We start from the raw sequence: 24,821 nt of genomic DNA on the forward strand, positions 1-24,821 counted from the left end.
TTTGAAAATGACTCCCGAGATGATGTGCTCATTGATCTTTCTGGGACAGAGGCAAGGCTGACTGGTCTTCGATTTCCTTGGATAGACATGTCATTCGTATTATTCCATCTGTCAAGGGCCTATCTTGAATGCCATGATTTTTCTTAGATCTTAGAAAGGACCCTCACTGTTGTGTCAAGCAGCACTTTCAGAAACATTGGATAATCATGTCTGACCCCATGGACTTGAAGACAGCCTCTCTGAGTGGGCTCTGAATTGCTCCTTTCCTGCTGTTGGCTATTTTTTCTTTTTTTTTCCCTTCCTAAATCGTGCTCCCATATACATGGGAGCCTGAGAGCAGTTTTGACTGTGAAAACTGAAGCATTGAGTAAAAAGACATCAAGTACATCTGCGTCTTCTGTGCTATCACTATTCAGTCCTTGTTTCTCCTGAACTTCTCTTTTCACTGCTAACATTCTGTGAATGTTAGAATTGCTTTTTGTTGCCCTTTGTGTTCCTCACTGGAGTTCTAGGACCCTCTGGGTTTTTGCCTCCCAATTCCCTTTTTTCCATTTCTTACGTGTTTTCCTTTTGCATCTTTAATTCCGTAAGAAAGGTTCTTGGCTAGCCAAGCAGACCACCTGCTGAATTTCCTCGTCTCCTGCAGAATGGGGCAATGTGTTTCTGAACTTTGAATACATTTTCTTTTAAAAATCGACCATCTCTCACTTAATATCATTCCCTCTCTTATTAGCTACCCACACAATTATGCCTAGCAGTTCTGTCAACAAGCCAATGTCTCCCCTTCTGATGTCCCTGATACTGCTTTTCATAGTGTTCATGATGAAGTAGTAAACTCTTCTGTAATTTTTGTATCTTGGCAATGATAAGTGATTATACTTGCACCTTTTGTTTTGTGGACATGATGCTATAATAAGCAATAAAGTTTCAGTAGTATATACCAAAATTTAACTTGAAAAAATTAAAACCTGATCTTGTGTATTTCACAGTCATTGCAATAACCATATCACAGATTGTGAATTGTGTAATGAAATACAGTGGTTGTTTGTTAAACAGTTTACAAGTCATGCATTATATTCTAAAATGGCTCACCGTAACCCTATGACATTTTTAAGGTTTATAGTAGTGCCCTTCTCAAAAGAAAAAAAAACCACTATACAATTCTTGAAGGAGGAAAAAAAAATACCCATCTGTTAGCCCTGAATCTGTGCTTTAGATTGAGCAGGCAAAGAATCATAGAATCGTAGGATGGTAAGGTTGGAAGGGACCTCTGGAGATATCTAGTCCAACCCTCAGCAAAGCCCCGTACAGGGATTGAACCCGCAACCTTGGCATTAGCAGCACCACGCTCTAACCAACTGAGCTAAACTCAAGTTAGTCATGTAAAGGCTGAAACCTACAGTGGCACAGTTCATACTTCTTTTTAGACATGTTTAGTAGAGTAGTTGAGCTAGAAACCAGAATTGCTCCTTTGACTTGGATTTTTATTTCCAGTACAGACTCTATAAATATACAAGTATATTTACATAATTCTTTGAAAAGACAAGTGACAGTACTTTTAATAACAAAATCAGTTACAATCACAATTCACGAACAAAGAAATCATATAATTAATTACACTATTTCTGCAAGACATAACTCTACTGGGAAGCTTTAAGTGTTGTTACTGTCACCAGCATCCAGAGCCTTTTTGGCCTAGTTTAGGAGCAACTAAAGCAGCTGATGCTGAGGATTGTATTGTGGATTTTCTGCAAATGCTTCTGTAGGTATGTTGAGACCGCTTTAGAGCAGTGTGAATGTTCCTGCTACTTTAGATAGATAACTCTTATTTAAAAAACAAACAAAAAAACCCTTCTTATAACATTAAAATACATAAGTTGGACATACAGACTGAGTTGCGACAGAATTTGTATTGTCTTATGGGATACAAAAGTTAGGAAGGCACTGGAGGGCTACCAGAGCTGTTGATTTTTAGCCCCATTTTATTGTTAATTAGGTTATCAGAGGGAAGCTTACAAGTTCTGGTTTCTAAGCCAGTTAGCCATTTTTTAATTTATGAAATGTTTTGCATGCACAGACGGTATAAAATGAGTGAGTAAAAGCAAAGTTACTTCTGCAGTGCAAATATTTTCTTAATTATTTTTTGCATTTCATCCCATCTTCCTGAACAAAAAGAAAGGGAAAAATAAAACTTGACTAGCGTGATGAATATATACCAGATGGCTTTCCTGTGAAGCAGTTTTATCTTTCAAATAATAAATTTATTTAAGTATGAGATCAGAATACCCTTTTGTCAAATCTTTTGAAAAAGGTATTTCTACTGTTTAAGAAATACAAAGTTGATTTAGAAGATCAACATTTGCATGATTCTAAATTAAGATGCTGTCTGTAAATCAAATCTGTGTGTACTTGCATAGGTAAAATAGCTTTTTGAATTTCAGTGCTTGCATTGCCTTTGTTTTTGTTTTGTTGATTTTAATTTTTTTGCATGTTAAATCCATTTTGTTCCATGAAATAATTGAACATAATATGAAACTTTGCTGTCAGAAGATAGGCCTTTAATGAAATTTCCCATCTGTTGGCTTTCAGAACCGAGGTAATATAGAAACTGAAGAAAAACTGAGCATGTGGTAAAGTCATTATTCTTGAGAAGACGCTCTAAGCTTGTGAATTCCACTGTTTCAAGACAATTTTAATTGCATCTTATTGACATTACCACATGGTTACTCTTGGCTTGATTATGCTACCATTCCAGAGATAAATTTGCTATGTGTCGAAGTATTTGAGGAAGATCACAATTAATTATTAAAAAAGAGTCTGAAAATGAGTTTAGTATTTACAAATATTTTTGTAAATTATAAAATTCTGTTTTGCCGAAGGCTCCATTTTTTTTTGAAACACTGTAAAAGGCTCCGTTCCTTTTTGAACCAACACCCTTTTGAAGCAGCTTTTAGGACATACGTTTAGAATCTATTTTGCAGTCACAAGTCATTCAGTAAATAGAGAAACATTCTGTGAAATTCTGTGTTTTGTACTTCTAAAAGAAATGACCTGCCAGCTGTGTATTTTTAGCGACATCTGTTGTCACATCCTGATTCAGTTATTGATTCATTATCATATAACAATGATTATGATATTATTCATAGTCATTCAATTTCAGGTGTCTGAAAAATGACACTTCCTGAAAGAAAGAAAATGACTGAAGTTAAATCCTGATTTGACAGAGATTATGGTATTGGAGGAAAAAATGTCTTATATTGCAACATGCAAGAGTTGAATTATGAGCTAGACTTTTAGATATTTTGTTATTACCGTGGAAACTGCAACAAAGGAATTTTCTCATTTATTACATCTTTGAAAAGAAAAGTGCAACCAGTGTTTTTGTGAGGAGTTCAGTCATAGATCCTTCTAGATTACTTAGAGATGAGTAGTTTGACCTCAAGTGAGTCGTCTTTGAGATAAGATACCAGAATTCTTAAATTTTGCAGTGCAAAAGAAAGTAAACATTTTAAATTTACCTTAAGAAGAAATGAGTTGAAAGAATTGTACCAAATTGTGGATAAAGCGTCATGATTAAAGAATGCATTTATGCACATAAGGAACCCTGAGGTTTACATCAGATCCAGTCTGTGTTCCCCTTACCTCTGATGAAATGTAAACACAGTGTCTTAGGTTTAGCATTGCACCAAAATATGTGAACCGGATCTGGGAATGGTGGCCCACTCATTTCCATTAAAGGCTTTGCTCGCTCCTCATCTTGACCATGATATTTAATTCCTCAAATTTTGTCCTGTTTAAAATTAGCTTTACTTAGGAAGTTTCTACCAGTAGACCTCTTTTCTATTAAAACTATTGTAAACTAAACTTGTGTAGGAATATATATACACATATACATATATACACATATATATGTGTATATATACAGATATATACATAGGTATTGTATGTGTTTACAAATAATTACACTCATTGCATGCCAAGCATTTTTCTCTTTTGGATGCACTTAAGTACCCAACTGAAAAGATGTACAGTCTGTTTCAGTGTAGGTTATTTTACTCCATTAGTGCAGATTCGCTTGGGACTGAGAATTAACGTACTATCATATGACCTTGTATTGTGCAAGCCCTAACTCAGTATTTTGATATATAATACAAAAAAAGTATGCTCTACTATCTGTTTTGTTAACTACTTAATATGCTAGTAGTCGCCAGGTTTGGATAAATTCCTGATTTAGCGTTCAACTGAGAACTTTTTTTTTTTTGCACTGAGTACAGAGATTAAACTTAAAAATGCTCTCACATGCTGATTCTAAATAATAGCAAAAGGAAGGAGGAGTTTTGCTTTGAGTGGAAAGGGATAGTCACTCACACTTGCACATTGAATCAGATAGAGACAGCTGCAAGAGGAAGATATGCATTGCAAAAACCAGATCAATTGGATTCAGTCACATCCAAATGAAATTACATCAGTCAATAACCTTCCTTTCAAGGTGCTGAAATCTTTCTGGCCCAAATTTGTCTTTTCAGGTTACTGAGTTTTGCCAATGATTAAAGTATCTTGAAATTGCTTTGATAATATCAAGGACTTGTTTTGACAAGGTCTGTAAATGCAGTCTCTTAAAAGAGAAACCTTGAGTTTCACATAGAGTATTGAGTGTATTGACTGATTCTTTTCTATTTTTTTTTCTTTCTCCCTCCCATGGGTTCTCTAAAGTTTGTATTCACAAAGACATTGCAGAATGAAGAGAAATGACACTTCTAATATTGAAGGAAGTCATTTCAAATATCTGATACCAGTATTTTATTCAGCCTTTTGTATAGGATATGTAGTTTCTTCTAGGCTTTTAAATAGTTTGAAAATGTATGCTTCACATGCATGCGGACATACTAGTATTTAAAGCACAGATTTCTGTAAATCAGGACTGTTTTTGTTCGTCTCAGTCAACATGTTCATGCAGCGACCACTTTTCAAGGTCAGTATTTATACTCTGGGGTAGCTGTTTGTAGCATGAAGCAAAGCTTTTTAGTGATACCTTAGATGCTGTGGCGTTCTGTGCTGCGGATGGACTTTTTTCCAGTCTGATCAATGTATATATAAGCATATAGAGTTCTGAAACCTGTAACACTTACATATTTAATGGAGTTGTAGGTACACATTAATTCCTGAGATCAAGAGGTATACCTTAAGTTGCCTATATTAAAAATAAAAAATGTGTATTATTTGTTTCCGCTTCAGTTGGTTCATTCATTGCATTCCAAAAGGATACCTAGTTTTTGTCAACGTTTCTACTGTAGCTGAAAAGCTCTGTTTTCCCTATTTTTCACTTTATCTCATCAAACAAACTTTTCTCTAGCACCTCAACCTGCTCAGATACCTCTGTAGGCTTCACAAAGTTAGAATTTATAACTTATGTTTTAGAATTTATAACATATGTTGAAGCAGTTATCTTCAAAGGTTTGAAGAAAGGACAAACTGAACATATGTTATGCAAATATATTTTACTGGTGTCCAGGAAGAAACCAAAAACACTGTTCTCCTAGGATTCATTTACAGCGTTGAAACCAAATGTGAAAATGGCTAAAAAGGGACCAGGATCAAACCTACTAACATAAACATTATATTTGTTTGCTGTCACTTTTCAATAGGTGTTACACAAATGAATAGGATCTTTGGCAATTCCATTGGAAAATATCAAAATAATTTGTTTCTTGAGCTATAAATTCCTTTCAAAAGGGAATTTGCACAAGGACCCCCCGACGTACTATTTAGTAAACTGAGGAAGACGGAGCAGATATGTCCGTGTATGATTATGGGCAGAGTGAGGGTGGTTGAGATTTCTTTCCTCTTATACTAGAACTTAAAAGAAAAATGCCTCATAGTTCTTGTGGTCCAGAAGTAGGGAAGAGCCAGCAGAGAACAACAATTCTTCTAGAGGAGAAAATAATGCAACTGAAAACTACTTTGTTGGAAATACCTCACTATCTATGATGCTTTTTTCTAGCTGTTGGTTGTTTCATCTGCTGATAGAAAAGATAGGAAAGCTGTTCACTTTTGCCAACTATTTATTTTAGATTTTTTTTGCTAGGTAAATCTTTTTCCCAGCTAAGAGTGGAAATGCAATTTCAGGTGTTCCAGGCAGCTCTGAGTGCTGCAATCAGTAAAATTTAGAATGGAAATAACAGTTGGCTCAGTTTAATGTAAAATTTTTATAGTGGATTTGATTGTAATTTAATAAGTGCAAGGAAATTTTTAAACATGCCTTGTAATCAGAACAGTTCTTGTGTTGGAGATGATTGGGAAGTGGAAGATACAGATGGAAAAATTCAAAAGATGAGAATAGAACTAGAGACAGGAAGTTAGCGGATAAGAAGTCCAAGAAAAAATGTGAGTACGTAGTTTCCCAAATTTAGTAATCATTTTCACTTGAGTTCGTGGTTTACAAGCTACAGAAAGCTGCTGTATTTATCCATTTATATTCCTTTATCTTCTCTTTTCAGCAGTTTGTTGCTGTTTTAACCTGTATGTAGAAGTAGTTAGTGTTTTGTTTTGTTTTTTTTTTAACTAAATAGTACTTCGGAGGTAAAAGGAGTGAAGATAACCCAAAATTTGTAAAATAATTGGTGTCAAGTCACACTGTAAACAATTTTTCCAAATGTATTATTTATAACCAATTCAAAATAAGTTTACTTTCAAATATTAGTAAATATTATAATTTCCTTTAAAATATCTGGCAATCTAAAGAAATATTATAGAAATCACTTGTATGGATATAAGCTATTTATAATTCCTATTCCATGCTTCTGTTTTGCAATCTTATCTAAAAAGTACTACCAAAAATATGTTCTTAAGTCTCCACTGTGAACCTTGTTTGGCTTTCAGTGCTTTTTGATTTGTGAGCTTACTGTTAAAATTTAACTTACTATTGTGTTAGCTCAACTGACCCTTGCTAGCACAGATAGATTGTAGCCTATCACACTCTGGCCACACTCAGATGGTACATATTATTGAAAAGATAGAGAAGGCACAAAAATCTTGGGCTTATCTTGAGTCACAAGATACAACCCTTCAAGGAACCTCATCTTCTCTGAGGTGATCAGAACAAAACCGGTTGTAATAGCTCTAGAGGGAATTGTCATAAGATGGATGTTAAACATATTTCTGATCTACAACTCAGTTTTCCTTCTGTTTTCTTGGAGGGGGGAAAAAATGTTGGCATGGATGTAGTATCACTGCAGTTCAGTATACCTGATTTTGAAAAAATTAATCATGTTCCAAGGCAGAAATGAAAGCAGAACTAAAATAGATTTACATATGCTGCTTCTTTCATGGCCCTTTGTGGATCCTTACACTCAAAATTAAATGTAATATAGGAAGAACTGTTGGAACATGTGTCAATACTACAGGTGCTGTACTTCAAATAGTATTTTTTCTTTTTATTTTATGGAATTATGATAGTTTATAATTTCTCTTTATTTACAATTCTACTTTAATAAATTTCAAGGCAGAAAATAAAGTGCAATGTAGACTTTATGTAGGTGTTTCTTTGAAAACTGGTGCCAGCACAGCTCAAAGGCAATGCTGATTGTTTTGTGAGATTTTCAGTGGAGGAAAAAAAAAATCTTTGCATTTAAAAGAAGACATTTTTGCAATAATTTCCTCTATAGGGGGTAGTAGTAAAGAAGTTAAATTTGGAGAATGAAGTTAAAATTGTATTGGCTTCAAAAAAACAAAAAATATATCCTTGAAAATAGTTTAGTACATATGTCATGAAAGTGTCAGAAGACAAGAAGTACGAAGAGGAAAGAAAGAAAATGTAAACATATCTTGGCGAATGCTATGAGAACTTGAATAAAGACATTGTTTTAGAAATGACTAAAGCATTCTGTGTAATGAACTAGCAAATTGAATTTTGAAGAAAAACCCCTCACTTAATACTTCATAAATCTTATTTTTTTTCAAATCCTATTCTATAAAAGCAAACACATTTTTAAGCTATTAGACAGTACGTGTTTGTGTTTATCATGTGGTCGATTCTATGGCTACTTCTGTGAGGGTTTCAAAATGAGTGAAACACCAGCTTGTAAGATCAAGCCTACCTTTATTAAGCTGTTGCTTTTTTTTAATAATAAAAGAAAGGAAATTATATTTTATCTATCTTGAGATGGACTGCTTTTGTTCTTTGAGCTGTATTGAGCAAAAAGTCAAAAGGATGCTATACTTAACACAGCTCATTTTTATGTTTGACACGTAGAGACTCTTTGAAGCTTGCTATAAGTGTCTTGTACTATTTGGATCTGACCATACAAGTTGCTTGAACCTAGTGTGGTGTTAAAATGTTTCATAAGACGGAGCAGAGCTGCTATGATCTTTCAATGTTAATATTTTTTTCTTATCACTTTACTGTGTAGATACCCTTCATGAGACACAACTCTGCCACAACTCATCCTCGGAGGCAATCCTGGAAACCTCTTTTATATATATGATTTTAAAATATGGATAAAGCTCTCAATAGAGCACGTAAAGTAAAGGAGAACAGCTATCCTTTCTCTACCATAAGCTTATTATGACAAAAAGTTGAGTTTGCTTGTCAGGCTTGGATAGAATGTTATTGATTGGTTTGTTATTTGGACTGACAAGGTAGTTAATTTGCCTGCCTTTTTTTTTTTGCACTAATCAGGAACATATCATGTGTGCATTGTTGAAAAATCCCAGATAAATGTCTTGTCAGAATTGTCCTATTAAGTTAATGTCTTTTCCCCCTGTGCTTCCTTGCCAAATGATGTTATGCAATACTTGGATTCACTGAAGAGTGAAGGAAGCCTGTGGGACTTAAATATTGTGCGTGTGGTGATGTTGAATGAAATAAGCAACGATTTGCTGTCAGCCTGCTGCTCTACTTATATGCAGTTTAATAAGAACATTTCTATATAAAATACTATGTTGTACATAGAACTTAATGTAAAAAGGATTGTTTCCTATAAAAATGTTCAGTGCACTGATAATAAGAGACTTGTAAAACACTTGAGACTTATTATTCTGAAGTAATAGATTTGCCACGGAAGAATTGATTTTGTGCTTATTAGTATGAACTAACTGTTTCTAACTTGGACATTTGAGTAAATAGAACTTTATCTATATTGTTTGCTGGATCACTATTAAGAAAAAGAAAAATCTGAGTATATGGAAACATTGTTTGATTTGGCTTACTTCTCTGGCACTGTTCAGGACAACCTGATTTCCTCATAATATCAATATGAAATTGTTATGTAAGTTGGGAAAGGAATGAAGAAATGATCACACAGCATGACAGCTGGGATCTTCGTCTTCGTCCATATATATCCGGGTAGATGCAAAAATAGTATTTTGATCTACAGTACAATACTGATCCAGTTCTTAAATCTACGGTAGCAGTATATTGACATCTTCATCGTTTCATCTTGAACTTGCTTGGAAAAATTCTGCTCAAGTGCAATCACACTTGTACCTTTACAACGTATAATCTTTGAATTTCTTGAGATATGGTGGGTTTTGTCAACTATCAAGGCACGTTTCCATTTGAAAGTATTTTTTAACCTTAAGAAAGAAACTATATGCTGTATTAAATAATAGGAAAAATATACAAATTTGTGTATTCTTACCAACAAGTCATATCTTACTAGGGCATTTCATGTTTGGATATTATATTAAATAAAATTAACCTGATGTCTAACACGTCGTTTTATTTTAAAAAGGGGGAGGGAAGATACCAGAAAAAGATTTTGGTCTAAACTGTCTCATAAATGCTTACTGTTCTGTATTGGCAAGGCACACAAAGATGCCTTTAAAGTAATGTGCACTAGGAAATAGTTATTCATTCAGTAAATCAGTCTCTAAGACTACATGAATCTATTTTAGGAAAAGAAGACTTGGATTTAGTAATCATTTGTCCAGAATTCTGAAGTACACTAAAAAGTTGCATCCAGACATTGTGCTAACAAGAAAAACAGTGCCTGTACTTAATGCTGATTTAAAAAAAAAAAAAAAAAAAAAAAAAAAAACTTTAGAACACACTATGCACTGTGATTTATGGTTAGTTATTAAGCTAACAGTGTAGGCATTATGGGTGGGAGAGAAATGAAGAATGTAAGATATCTTGACTCTTGTAAGACTCCAAAATATTTTTTGTGTGACGTTATGCTAAGCAAGAAATACATTAGTTAAACTACAATAAAAAATATGTGTAGAGCTGATCAGGCTAGCAGACTAGTTATCATGAATTCACTGTCAAACTGGAATGATGTTCCACTCACTGGATTCCATTCCGATCTGTCCTGGATTCAGTATTATATTTTTGTTAACTTCTGTTTTAATGTATTAGCTGCTGGAATAAAGAGCTTGTTACATTTGGAGGTGACACCAGTATGATGTGAGGGACTACAATGTTAGAATTAAAAATGAAACTTTAGGAAGACTTCTAGAAAAAAAATACGTAATGCAGAAAAGGAAAAGGCAAATTACTGTGTTTAGTAGATGATTATGATACTAGTGTTAGGAGATATCCATCTTCAAATAGAAATTATGGAGGACTGTGTGTTTCACATGTGATCATGAATTGAGCTAATCATAACTGAGATGCGCAAAGACAGCTGTCGTATTTAATATCATGAAAATAATCCTTCTGATTTATACCTCAGCTTTGGAAAAACCTCAGCTAGTGTATTCTGTCCACATATGGGCGCCATTATCCAAGAAACATGTAGATAGATTCTAAAGAAAGTTGAAGGAGCGATGAAAAGACTGCAGGAAACGTAATTGGTTTAAAGGATTAAAATAGTTGACTTTCTTTACTTTGGAGAATCCATGTCTTCAAGCCAATCTAAATTCATAGTTGATGAAAAGAGAAGTTGCTGCAAGGAAGGAGAAACAAATAATAAGTTGTTCTTTGAATCTGATTAGACCAAAGATAAGTCTTGTTTTGTGGCAAGCTGATTTTGGATAGGCAATAGAAAGTTTTTTCTAATAATAATTGTGTTAGATAAGATTGTTAGGAAAGTTGAACAGTCTCGGTCACCTGAGACTTCTAAGGACAGATTAGCGTGTGTGCAAAATAATCTGAAAGTTGTTGATACTCCTTTGGGCATGTGTGATATCCTAAGATAGTTTCTTGCTCTATTTTGTGATTGTTCCCTAATACAGCTTTTATTTTTTTTTAATGCATATAAAGCTTTTTTTTAAAAAAGTTTTTTTTTTTCCTTTGCACTTTTTTATGATATGAGGTATTAGATTAGTTTTCAGTCAGTCTCTCTCTCTTTCATATGAGGTATTATGCCATTTGCCTTTCTTTATGGAAAGCCAGATGAGAACACTGGATATTTTACCTTTTGAAAGAAGTTTGATGATGCTCTTCAATATGTGAGGGACATTTGTAGTAGCTCACAAAGAGTATGTCATTAAGTATAGTAGTCTGAACACCTGTGAATGACACCATAGATGCAGTAATGTATTAGGACTAGAATGTACTTCAGGAAAAATAATGTAGTTTTTGCTGATACCTTTCTTAGAGTTAACAGATATTTTCAGTTTGTTAGTAGTGGCTATCCTAATCCTTTCAGAATTTCCTGCATTTCCCAAGAAAGAAAACGTATTGCATTTGGGGGGGGGGGGGGCTGCTCTTTGTGTAGCGTTTTCACATTAGTGTGTGGTTTGGAAGCATGGTCTTCACAGAAATACTTTGTTTGAAGTTAAATACAGTAAATATAAGTTCTATGCACTAGTTATACAATATAAACAAAAATAAATACATCTGACATACTGTTTACATCAGTGTATTCCCCTCATATATATGGACTTGATGAATTTTGCAAAATAGTTTGTCAATGCTAAGTGTTTTTTAGTTTATGAAGTAACATGAGAGCAAGAAAAGTGTACACTTCTTGCTAAAAGGAAGTTGTTTGCTAGTACAGTATAGTCAAGAAATTTTCTTCATAGTATTTGTATAATTCATTTTGTACATACAGACTAAGTTTCATGGAAGAGAAGAATTGCTGGCCGTTCAGAAAAAAAATGGATTACATAGAAATGTTGCATAAAGCAAGTTCAAAATAGCTAATTCAGAATATCTTTTCTTACCTATAGACAATCAGTGTTAAAAGTTTTTTTGCTTGTTTTTTGTTTAAGTGTTAAAAAGTATGGATAAAAGGAGATGAGAGAAGAGATGGTTTGGGATTTTGCAGAATAAATATATGTACACAGGTGTCACCAGGTGAACACTTACTTTCTTTTATTCAGTTGTGTTATAAGTGATTGACAATATCTGTCAATTTTGTTAAAATGAGCTATTGATATTTGAGTGACGTAATGATGGGGGGAATGGAAGCCACATTAAGTATTTTTTACTTTTGAATGTATAGGCGGTATATTTTGTTTATATTTTTGCTTAAAATAGAACTTCTTCTTATGGGTCAGAGCATAGCAGTTCGTACCATTATGTACGGTAATTGGTGCTAAATAGAGAGTTTTTTAAAAACTTATTTCATGTAGCAGATGTTGAAAAGTATAGTGTAGCTTCTCAAAGTGAATGAAGGTTTTTCCATAGGATTATTGTATGCTAAAGAGAAAATATGGTTATTTTATTAATTCTCATGAATTTGGACAAAAATATGAGTAAGTTCAAGATTGATGTGCTTCTACTCACATCTGAAACCATGAAGGTGCTTCATCGTGAATCCATTTTTAGCTGAGGTTGAGAAAGCTTGTCCTGCTCTATTAGGTCACGTCTGTTTTGCCCATGTACTGTCTTCATCAGCAATAGGTAGCGTAATTACCCACAGAAGGGTGTTTAAGAACTAGAATATAATAGTCATTCTGCTTCTGGCATAGTCTTTCCCCTTTCAGTAGTAGCTCTGTCCCTCAATCTTCCATGCATAGCAGAAGAGAGAGTCTACTCTGTCATCTAACATTACAAACTGTGGCAGTCGGAAACTTTATGCTTGTATTGTACCTAGCACAATGGAAATTAGAATGTGGCTTTTAACCTGAATTACTTTATTTATGCTGTAAGTATTATTCTTCCCAGAAAGAGTATTTAGTTTACTTTAGAGCAAATGAAAATACTAGAATCCCAGAACAACTGCTTGGAAGTGACGTCTGGAGGACCTCTGTTCCAATCTCCCACTCAGAGCAGGGCTGGCTACAAAGTTAAATCTAACTTTAAGGTTAGTTGAATATCTTTGGAGGTAGAGAGACAGCCTCTCTGGATAATTTGTTCCAGTGCTTGAAGAGACTGTATTATTAGGCTATATCATGTTTAATATTCGATATTGAATCTACATACATTCACCTAAGAATATTAGTGCTGAAACCAATCCCTGATCATGCTGAAATCGCCTAAAAGCTTGATTGGCCTATGTAAGAGGACTGTGTTAAATTACACTGGTACTAACAATTTCTTAAGATAGAAATTACAAAACACCTTGATCATCCATTTTCAGCTGTTACACTTAAGGCTAAGGCATTAAAAACAGGAAATGGAAAACCAGCCTTTTCTATTTTACAATCATAAATTTCCCTGTTGCTAAACCTGACAATGTTCTGCCTAGTGAGTCTGAAAAACAAAAAGGTGGCAAGGATCTAGACCTTTTAATTTTTATGTTAGACTTTTAAATTTTAAATTGGAGTCTAAATATAGGGTCGTATCACTTTTATTTTGTACTTGGGCTACGACATATACAGCAAAATGAAAGCAATTTCTGTTGGAATCCATGAAGCAGAACTGAACAGGTTTGATGTACAAAAGCAGTGTACGGTGTGGAGACTTAAAATATTTTCAGTTTTTTCAAGAGATGTCAGAAGCAAAGGCTAAAAATAATGTCAAAGTAGTCCATAATGGAAAAGTACTATTATGTTGTCTCCTCAACATAAAAGCGTACTTTTTAGACAGCATAACAATGCAGTTAGTATACTAATGTACGGTTATATCACTGTTAGTTTTTCAATTTGTTTTCTTCTTTAAATAAGGGAACAGGGGAGCAACTTCTGTGACGTTACTTGTAATAGTTGATGTTACTCCCCAGATCATAGTGTTTGTTCCTATCCACCAGAAGTTACCTTTTCCTTGGTCCTATTACAGTTAAGGTATAAAAGCAGCATTCGTCACCTGTTTAAGCACAAATCAATTACCTTGGATTTTACGACTTAAATTCACTTGAGCTACATTGGCTTACTTTATATTGGGGCGTGCTTACATGATCCTTTTCATCAATTCTATCAGGTAACCACTAACAAGAGACAAAATGATGACCGTGCCTTAAGCTGCCATCGCTGTTTTTAAGCTGTTTTTTCTGAATTCAAGAAAGTGCTGCAATCTAAAATTAGTTCCTTGTGCACTTCCCCAGCTCTTTGTAGTTTCAGAGTGGTCCAACACTGTTGGCTACTGAGGGATTAAGAGGAGAGAATCCTGTATCTGAGAAGCAGCATCTGTTTCTTGCATGTTAAGAGCCTTTAATCAGAAATGGGGCCCAGAACAAGCTACAAAGAAAAGATGTTTATCAGTAGAGTCAAATCCCTCAAATGTTGGAATAGCCATCATGTTGCTGCTCTGCACTAATGGGGATTGAGTGAGTACCCATCCCAATTTAGTTCTCCATGAGTTCTGGATTAGTTTACTTGGAAGTTTGCCAGAGTAGGGCTTGTGTGGTCTCTAATCACCATTAGAGATCGCTGTCACGCAATCTCTAATGCTCTAACGCTGTCCTACTCTGGCTTGATGATGATTTGTTGATAGTGTATCAAAGTTTCATGTCCTTTTCCTAATAAAATAGATTTTCTTTCTAATCTGTGCTGATTGATAGAGTATAGGGTATATATTTTGCGATTTTGTATTTTGCTCAACTGGTACCTTTTAGCATGACACTGTAGACATTGTGCAGTGATGTGTACATAAGTGAGAGATTTTCTGTAATCTCTGAAGCATATTTGTGAAGTTGTATTTAAAGATTAGCTTATTAACGTTGTGTTTCAGGGACATGTAGGTAATTACTTTTACAGCTATAGATGGGTGCTGCTATCTTCTGAATGCAAAATAGATTTCTTTACTCTGGCTGAGTCAGCTTTTTGTGGTTTTATATGGTATTAACTAGTGACTTACAAACATGCTAGTGGTGGGCATATTTTGCATTCACAGTTCCTTTATAAAAGCAAAGGTCTTTTTACCCCAGTGCTAATGTGAAGACTTCTGCAGGCCAGTTGATAAGACTCCCTCCTTTGCAGGTAGACGCAAGGTAATGAAATTGGATGTGTGCTGGACTTTGTAAATAAAATGAGATTGACCTCAGCCATTATCTCGTTTATCTCATTTACATTGTAAAATCAGTATCTACACTATTGATTAGAACATAATTAGTTAATTAAGAACAGTAAAAGTCAGAGTTATGTAGGGCTTGAGCACAGCTGGCTGTACTGCTAAAAAAAAAAAAAAAATCCAAGGAGATGAGCAGATGGAGATCATTTCATTAAAGAACAAAGCAGACAGGTTTCACTTATGGAAATGCTTAATCAAGCCTTGCCATGAAGATGTAGTTGACTTTCATTCTATATTTTTATATTGAAAAAAACAATTTCTTTCGTTGTTATTTACCTTTTAAACTTTGTCTTTCTTCCTGATACCCCATATTCTCTAAATATAGTGAGAATATCTATCCTCATTAATTGTTGAAATGAAGAGCAGAGCATCTTCTAATTTTGATATATAAGGTGATTTCAAACTTGTTGAAAGCATTGATAGTAAGCAATTACCTGTCAGTTAAAGATAATTTAGGAAGTAAGTTTAGCTTACTTTTATGTGAATCTCTGTTTTTATTTTTGCAGAGTTTGGGGTATAGCTATTAGGCCAGGCCACTGCACATAACTGTGTGCTTAAACGCATTGAGATCGTGTACTTAGTCCATAGTTATCCACAAATAATAGTAAATTAAAACATTCACTAGTTTAAGGACAATTTCGAAGATGTGACCTTGAATCCATAATTTAAATTTTAAAATTCTAGTTAAAAATTTGAACAGAATTTTTAAAATGGAGTAAGTAGGGGGTTCCTTTTTTTTTTCTTTTTCTTTTTCTTTTTTCTTTTTTTTTTTTTTTTTTTAAGTACAATAGTTTAGCTTGGACTATTTAACCATCTTCAGGTTGGGAATGGTTGATATTTGTGAATGTCAATGCAGTGTGGATCCTTCGATACTGTGACTGGTCTGTGAGTATATTTACTGAAAGACTGCAAGCACAATGCCTTTCATGACCCAACAATTTTGATCTATAATTAAGTTTGAAAGTACCTTTTTATCTTGTGTTTGTTTCTTGTGTGCTGTATCTGACAGTGCATTTTCTATCATCTCATGGTGCTAGACAAAGGAACGCACCTAATAATATATACCTAAGTACTTAATAATCTCATTTTATGAGTGACATTTGAATCTAGATGTAAGGTTTTCATACTGAATTAAACTGTGTTTACACATAACAATTTTTGTTTTCTGTACTGAAATGTAAACTTCACTTTCTGTCCCAATTCAACGGTATCAAACATCAGAGTTACCAAGCCGCGGGTGCAACTGTGAAATACTTTTGTTTTAATCCTGCAATTTTTTTTTAACGGGTGTGTGCACCAGCAATGTGCTCAGAATAATAGCTGCTTATGTCCAGTACTGCTGAAATGAGTCATGGCCAGACTTTCCTTAGCTTTTGTAGGAATGCTGTTGACTTGTGATCAGAATGTGGGGCTAAAAGCATCACCTTTAACCAAGGTACCACTGCATTCACCGTCTTCCTCCCAGCGTCATGCTCGTGGAATTTGTGCAATTATGTTCCACTATACATAATTTGTACCCTAATAAAAAGTACTGTGAAGAAATTGGTTCAAAAACTTTGGGATAGTCTTACTTTTATGGATATGCAGCTTTTAATATTTTTGATACATGAGAATATGCTTCTATTATTTGCCTTTTCTCAGCTGTGCAGGGGCAGTGAGAAAATATCAGAATTGAAAAGTATTCATACAGATATCTTTAATTTGTTCCAGGAAAGTGCTGTTTTTATTCTGCTAAGCTGATCAGATTTTAAATTAAAAATTAATAACAGCTGAATATTGTAAATATTTAGGGCCTCAAGACCTGAATTTATTTTCATAATGTTCTGATTTTTTCAACCCAACCTTGCTGACCTCATCAGCGTGCTTCTGAAACCTGGCTGAAGGTGCAAGCAGAGTGTAGCACATTCTAGGTACAAAATGAAGAAGATGTAGGAAAAGATGGCAAAGCATAATGCTGAAGAGGAAACGGTCTTTGTTGAACGTGTAACCTTTTCTTTTTATAGACAATCATTTTAGAAAAACCACAGCTGAATACAATCTGAATTAACACTTTGAAGTCAGATGTAGATTTTAGGATTAAGCATAATACTTTGAAAATGTACTAAATCAGTCAAAAATAGTTTTATCTTATGTGTTGCTTAGAGGATCTCAGGTAGTTTACAAAAATGGAGTTCTGATACACTGTACAAATGCTTATTTGCAGATTAAGATTCTAGGTATAGAAATAGGTTAGTATAATTATATTCCTTTACAGATCAGAATATTGAGGCTCAAAGGAAGTTTAATCATTTGCTGAAGGTCACACACACTGTTAACAGAGTCAGGTGATAGGATATAGGAGTGTGTAACCTATCTTATCTCCCACTCTCAACCTTTTTATTATTTTAATATGCCTTTTACAAGAAATAAAACTCTTAAATTTCTAATTATAAGTAACATATTTCTACACTAGAACTTCTGTGTCTTTAAAAAATGAAAAGGATGGTTTCCCTTTTTAAGTATTTTTCTTTGTGCTGGAATGAGGTTGAGTTATTAGAAAATATTCCTGAAGGTATAGTTTGCAATATAGTATATCCCATTTTTAAAAAATACCAAAACTGTACCAGCCCAATCTTGCACACTGACAGACTCCACTGCTTTGAATATCTACTTGACAGAAGACAGTACGTAAACATCCAGTACCCCTACCAGTGCTCAGCAGTTACACGTAACCAGCGGGTTACGTGTAACTGCTGAAAACAGGACTTGCCTAGCATGCATAGCCTTGACAGCAAGAATAGAAGTGTTTACTCACGTTAGACAGTCATATTCACAAACCAATTAGTTCTTTTTATATGAAGATTAATCTCAGGAAAAAAATCACATAAAGATCTTATTGTTTTAAATTAGAGGTATATGCTCCTTTGGTTGAATCCTCTTTCTGTAATGCGCTCTGTGTTTTGCTGATAAACGATACTTTTCTGTTCTTGCTCTGATGATGACCGTGCTATGTTCTTGTTGCAATTTTGGGGGGATTTTTTGTGTTTGTGCATTTTGCAGAGGAAAACGAGAGGCAAAGGAAGCAGAGAATGAAAGCACGTTTTAATCTCTAAATTTCAATCTTTAAATATGTTCTTTATTTCCTATTTTTGGATTATTTTTATTGGCTTTAATTCAGACCTTAAGGATACTAAATGAAGAAAATCTGACAAAATTAATTTTGAAAAAAGCTTTTTTTTCACACAGAAGAGTACGGGGGGATATGCAAATAAATTGAAGAAGACAGCAAGTTCAATGAGACACATTAACATCTTTTTCTCCTTTTGAGCCTATTTGTGTACAGTCTAATTTCAAACTCCTTTCATGAAGTACTTGCTTTACTGCAGCATATCTTCAGTGCTCATGCATTAAGAATATGTGAGCAAAGAATAGTATGATATATATTGTGAGCTTCATATGTGGACCAAATGTAGTGCAAATCATCAATGAAAGGTTTATTAATAAAACAAAGTTATTGTGTGTGCAGAGGGCAGTTTTTATAAGTGAAAAATGACAATGAAATGCTTTTAAGTGAATGCCTCTATCCAGTAAATTCAAGAGAATCCAGAAAATATTCTGTGAATTTATCAACCATGCAGTCATAGTTTTAAAAAATAAAATCCATAGACGTAAATTATACTTGAATTAATAGATATATGAGAAAATATTATGTAGTATTTGCCTTGAAAATATAGTAAAATGTTCATCTTGAAACTATGAAAAATGAATATTTATCTAAAAAAATCAAGAAATTTCTGAAAACATTCTAAAAAGTGACCTTGAAGTATCTTAAAATAAATGTGAATTGTTCATTATCTGTATTTTCTTTAATTTGTAAGTCTGTTAAATAATGTTATTTATATACAGTCATGCATACATAAGATACTCATCAAAAGGCAATTCATGAGTGTCTGCATCGGAATATTCCAAATAAGATAGAACCTACTTGAAATGTGTTTGCTTGAAAATACCCCTTTCAGAAAATGTGCATTCTGAATGCAATGTGCCCATGAGAATGGGTCAGGAAATCTTACACAAGAGTTGCAGGGAAGCTCTGTCTAAATAATAAAGAAATGCAATATCCATTTTTACTTTTGCAGATGTGATGAATGCAGGCTCTGCTACCATTTTGGTTGTCTAGACCCTCCCTTAAAAAAGTCTCCCAAGCAGACTGGCTATGGATGGATTTGTCAGGAATGTGACTCTACGTCCTCCAAAGTAAGTTAATTCATCCAATGCAAATAGTTGGAGTATTTTGGTCTTAGCGGTCTTACAAAGCATTTGAAGGTTTTTTTGGAATGCTGTGCATTACTCTTCTCTGAAAACTGCAGTGAAAGAATATAAGGTAATGATTTTAGATTCTCTGCACAACAGATTAAAAACAACGTATGTAAAATGGGAATATTCTTAATCATTATCATTTTACCATTTAAATATTTTCACATTAAAATGTTCTCCGTCATAAAAAATAAAAAAAGTAAAGATGCTATCTTGGGGTTGATAACTTTATTGACAAGTGATAATATCTTAGGAATAATACAGAGCAGAAGCCTCAAAGGATAAAAACAGAAAATATGTCTTTTTCGGTGTGACTGAAAATGATCTGAAAGAGTCCATCTGTGTGGTTTTTTTTTTTTTTTTCTTTCTTCAAGTTGGAAGAAACTTGTGAAGGGTTTATGGCAAACAACTTAAAGTTGTTTGGTAACTTGTTTAGTATAATTTCATCAAGTTCAACATTTTAAAATTAGAAGTAAACTTCTTATAGAGATTAACTTTCTTTAATAACATTAAAAGTAATTGTCTACTTCTGTAGTACTGACCAGTCAAAGAAGTAATGTTTTTGATTCTTTGTTTTTCTGCCTCAAAGCTTATTTAGTACTAGCATTCTTTTCTGTCGTCACCATAACCTCTGAAGAGACACTTTCCACTTGATTTTTAAAATTGAATTTTATAAAATTCAACTGATTTATCACTGCTGAAACAATAGAGCATTCTAAAAGTCTTTAAAATTTTAGAGACTGTTCTGCTATTTACTTGGTATTTGTTAGAATTTTTCAGCTAGTGAGAAAGTGACTCGGTATTTGGATATGCAGGGGCACAGGCTATGCAAAGATACTGTCATAAGGTACCTGTTAGCAGACTTGGATATTTACTCTTTCATGATATGGCTTTTCAAAATGGAAGATACAAAAAATCGAGACAGATTTATCCAAACAGAAGTATAATTTTTTTTGACTTGCTAGTGTCCCTGAACAGCTGGAGCAATGTGGTACTGAGTTTCACCAGGGGATTAATCAAATTGTCCTTTTGTAAGGAGATGTGGAGATAGACGTCGGAAATTAGCTGTCCACTGCAGTTTGGACATCAAGCAATCTTTCTTCAGTACCACTTACACACAGTGGACATTCCAAGAGCGAATTCACTTACTTCAACTAAAAGAATATGTTCTTCGTAATATTAGTAAAAATCTTCCATCTCCACTTCTTCTACATAAACAGAATCAAAGATAGTTTTTGCAATTTCTATTTTTTTTTCCAGGAAACTGGCACAGTACATACTAGGTAATTTTTTTTTTTCAAATAATTTAACATGTAAATTAAGTAGGATTGATTAAATTTACTGCAGGGAATGTGTTAGTTTAAAGGTGCCTGCTGAAAAAAAAAAAAAAACAATGTTTTGAGAAGTAAATCAAGTTTATGGGTTAGAATCATGATATATACTGTATTATGCTAGGAATTAATAAAATTATTTTTAAGTTTGTTATTATTTCTAATTTTAATTCATATAGAATTTTTAATGAGTGTACCTAAAGTCCCTATTGCACTTACAAATAAAGGCAGTTTGATCTGTATTTGAGTGAGAATGTGATGAATCTGATGGATACTGAAAAACTGTCTTATGAGGACTCCTTGTGGTTTTCTTTAGTTACTTGATATAGCCTTTTCATGAAGCTATACAAGGAAAATTCTCGGAAAAAGCTGTATTGCTCTCCATGTTTCAAGAAGATCTTTTTTATTTAATTTGTTTTATTCTATTTTGTGTTACAAATTAAAGCAAGATAGCTAATTAAACTACTTGCAAGTCATCCTTACTGTGAATGTATTTCTAAAAAGCTTTGAGCTTTGTTTATGTGTTTAATCATTTTCAAACTCAATTTTCTATGTGGCTTTTAGTTGGATGTTATGTATCCACTGCTTTGCTCAGATTTTCTCAGAAACAGCTCTGATACAAGGTTTTTTCTTTGCCCCCTACTATTAGAGGGAGTAGTCTCTCCAATGGGTATGTAGACCTGGGAGAAGGAGAACTGCAGAGAAAATGCCATTGTTTGCTGCACTCCAACTAATCCATGGATGAATTGCAAGCCTGAGCTACCAGCATTTTCGATCTCTCTGTCACCCACTAAATCCAATTTTTGGTGTGTCACAGCAAAGTTTCTTGTAAGGATTATAGCAGTAAAATAGGATTGCGTTTTCAGCTTTTGCCGAGGAGACTATTATGTACTTTTCATTTCTTCAACTTTGTTCGTCTGCTTTGATCCAATTTAAATCACTGTTATAGTGTAGATTTTAAAATTTCCCAACTATATCCTCTGTAGCTGTGTTGAGCCTTGAAAAAAATTAGTGAGTAAATTATGCTATTTCAATAGAGAGAGAGATTACAATGCATACATAGCATACTATGGTATATATAATAAGTTTTATTTCTAATTATGGTTTTAAATTGTAGGAACTCAGGAAAATTTGCTTATTGCTGACTTAATAAATAATGTGATTTTCTTTCAGATTTTACTAAACTCCTGCAGGCATCACCAGTATAAAGAGTGTAATACAGAAGTAATAAACATATGCTTTAAGTTGTTATCTATCATAAGCATTGGAGATGCTTCTTCCTTTTTGCTCTTAGTAATCACGGGACTCTCCAGCAACTTAGTCAGTTTTTCCACCAATTTAACGTATTCCCATATTACCCCGCCTGTCAGATAACAGACAGACAGTGACTTTGCTGTAGGGCATGAGGGCAGCAGTTTCTATGCTGTTGCCCTCATGCCCTACTAGCTGTCACATTTATGGAATGGGTGATGCTCACTACTAAGGTCTGACAAGCTTTCTCATCTCAGAAACACTGTAGATTTTGTTATATCACATGAAAGCTGAAGTAAATCTAGAAGGTAGCCATTTCATTAACATTATCTATCTTCCCGGCAGAAAGAATGATCTGCACTTTCAGTATTGCCAGACCTTACCACTGTATATCAGAAATTTCCCGGTAACTTTACATAACAATATGCAGAAGATTTGTTATGTAGAACCTTATTTGAGATGAATTTAATAAAAATAAAATGCAGGCCAAATCATTCCATATCATGATGTAGTAATATTCAGTAGGAATAGTCTACCCATCTCTTCATTTTCTGCTATAAAGCTCCCTTTGTAAACATTAGATGTAGCTGTTCAGGGTTGTTTTCTAGTGCCTTCCTTTTTAAAAGTTCTGTGTAGAGTATCTCCTCAAATTTTAAAATTTTGCAAGGGACCTAGGCAGCAAAAAGTTTGAACATATATCATATTACAATGACTGTGCTGGTTAGGTTTCTATCTGTTCATTTTTATGTACAATCTATTTTGCAAAAATCTGCAGAGTGTACATGTCAGGTCATTATTTGATTACTGCAAGATCAGCTGCCTTGCCTGTAGACTTCTGTTTAGTTTGCTTTATTTCATCTTTTTACGATATTGCACTTTTTTAGTGGATATAAATTGTCATGCATGTATGCATAGAATTCTCATCTAAACCCCTCTGGAAATAATTTCTGGAACTACAAATCCATGAGACACCAGCCCTGGCAAGTAATATTTTCTATACACCTTTTGTGGTGGAAAACAATCATGGAGTTTTGCTTATGTTCTGTTAGGCTAGTAGTCATTTGTTTGAGTACGTCCTGCTTTTACATAGGGAATAAGCACATGTAATTGGATACTATATTAAAATATTGAATATAATGTTGGAAATGATCTTTTAGAAATAAATATAAAGATTTATAAAATTTAAATTTATAAAATATGAAGAGGGTAGTTAACAAGGTCTATGAGGAGCATAGAAGAGTGTAGAAATTTCTGCTCTACTAATGAATCATGCAAGTGTTGATCTCATCATGATTTGTGCTGTTTCATTTTTCTGTTATTTCTTTTTCTAAAATTCAAGAAACATCTTTATCACATATTTTCACACAACCGTGTTAAAAAAAGAAACATCAGGAGCAAAAAATCCTGATGTCAAGGTCTCAAAATTTAGGAAATACCAGAACCAAGTTGGTATGCTCATCTTTAAGCTCTGTTAAGGGTATGTATGAATACGCAGCCTTAATTTGTTGCTGCTTTTTTTTTTTCTTCTTTCTTTTTTTTTATAGGACTTCTGATTTATCTGGTTTAGCTGTTAGGGGGTTCTGAAAGAGATTATTTTGTGTTGAATATTGGAAAAAAAATACTGTCTTTAGACTTTGGAAGATGTGAAAAGAAAAATAATGATTTCAGGAACAGAAAAGAGGAAAATTGGCCTTATGCTTAAAGTAGTTGAGTTGTGGCTGGAAAATTGAACTTTATCCAGAGCTGCTGTTAATGATAGACAAATTAAAATTTCAGACTTAAAAAAAGTTTATTATTAATGTTATTAACTTTTTCTTCTTATTTGCTGCTGCCCAGCTTGGGTGCCTTGGCTTAAAGTGCAAAAATGCTGAATTCTCAGAGCTGCAGCTGGTTGTACTGTAAACTATACTTTGAAAGCATTAAGTGTTGTATGATGCTTAACCTGCTCCGGAAAATGCAGTCTGGAATATCACAAATTAAGTACCAAATCTAATACAAATAGAAATTTTAAATCTTAATCTACCTGTCTCTAGGCTTCCTCCTTATACAATGAGCATGCCCTATGGTATCGGGGCACCTTCTTTGGAGGACGCACCAGACAAGCAAGTGTACTGTCACCATGGCATACAACACTGCAACTCAAAAAATGAGAAAAGAGTACTACTGAAAAATCTACCTACTGATACAAGCAGAAAATAATATAATAGAAAAAAATTCAATCTTTATATGACACTTTTCAGGCTTACATTAGGAGATTTCGGTGGTTTACCGAACAACAAATTGCATGGTGCAACAAATTGCATAATGCAGTGACTGCATTTGCAAAGGCAAAATCTGTTTTCACTTTTAGTTAGTGTACATATTATGACCTACTTTATGGTGAGTAAGGATAATAGTATTAAACATTTTTTGTGATTATAAAATTTAATTTTTTTTAAAATAAAAATTTTTTGTCAGAGTTGAAAAATGCTACATAAATCAGATTTGGAATTGTTTTTGCGTGTGTAACGTATCAAAAGATTTTTATATATATATATATATATATAAACATATATATGTGTGTATATATATATATATATATAAACATATATATGTATATATACACA

The 24,821-nt window shown here is 33.7% G+C and overlaps 1 protein-coding gene across 6 annotated transcripts in view; it reads left to right on the plus strand.

Moving 5' to 3' along the window:
• Positions 1 to 24,821, plus strand: part of PHF14 (PHD finger protein 14) — a 167,426-nt gene that overhangs the window by 93,006 nt on the left and 49,599 nt on the right. For 5 of the 6 annotated variants that reach the window (XM_062569178.1, XM_062569182.1, XM_062569179.1 and 2 more), the window contains exon 17: positions 19,456 to 19,573. In XM_062569178.1, coding sequence (XP_062425162.1) covers positions 19,456 to 19,573 — 118 coding nt within the window. Of the gene's footprint in view, positions 1 to 8,408; positions 9,653 to 19,455; positions 19,574 to 24,821 lie in introns of those variants that run through there. The other variant, XM_062569184.1, reaches the window with a different exon arrangement.

The sequence above is a fragment of the Rhea pennata genome, chromosome 2 (genome assembly GCF_028389875.1).
Source record: "Rhea pennata isolate bPtePen1 chromosome 2, bPtePen1.pri, whole genome shotgun sequence".
NCBI lineage: Eukaryota > Metazoa > Chordata > Aves > Rheiformes > Rheidae > Rhea > Rhea pennata.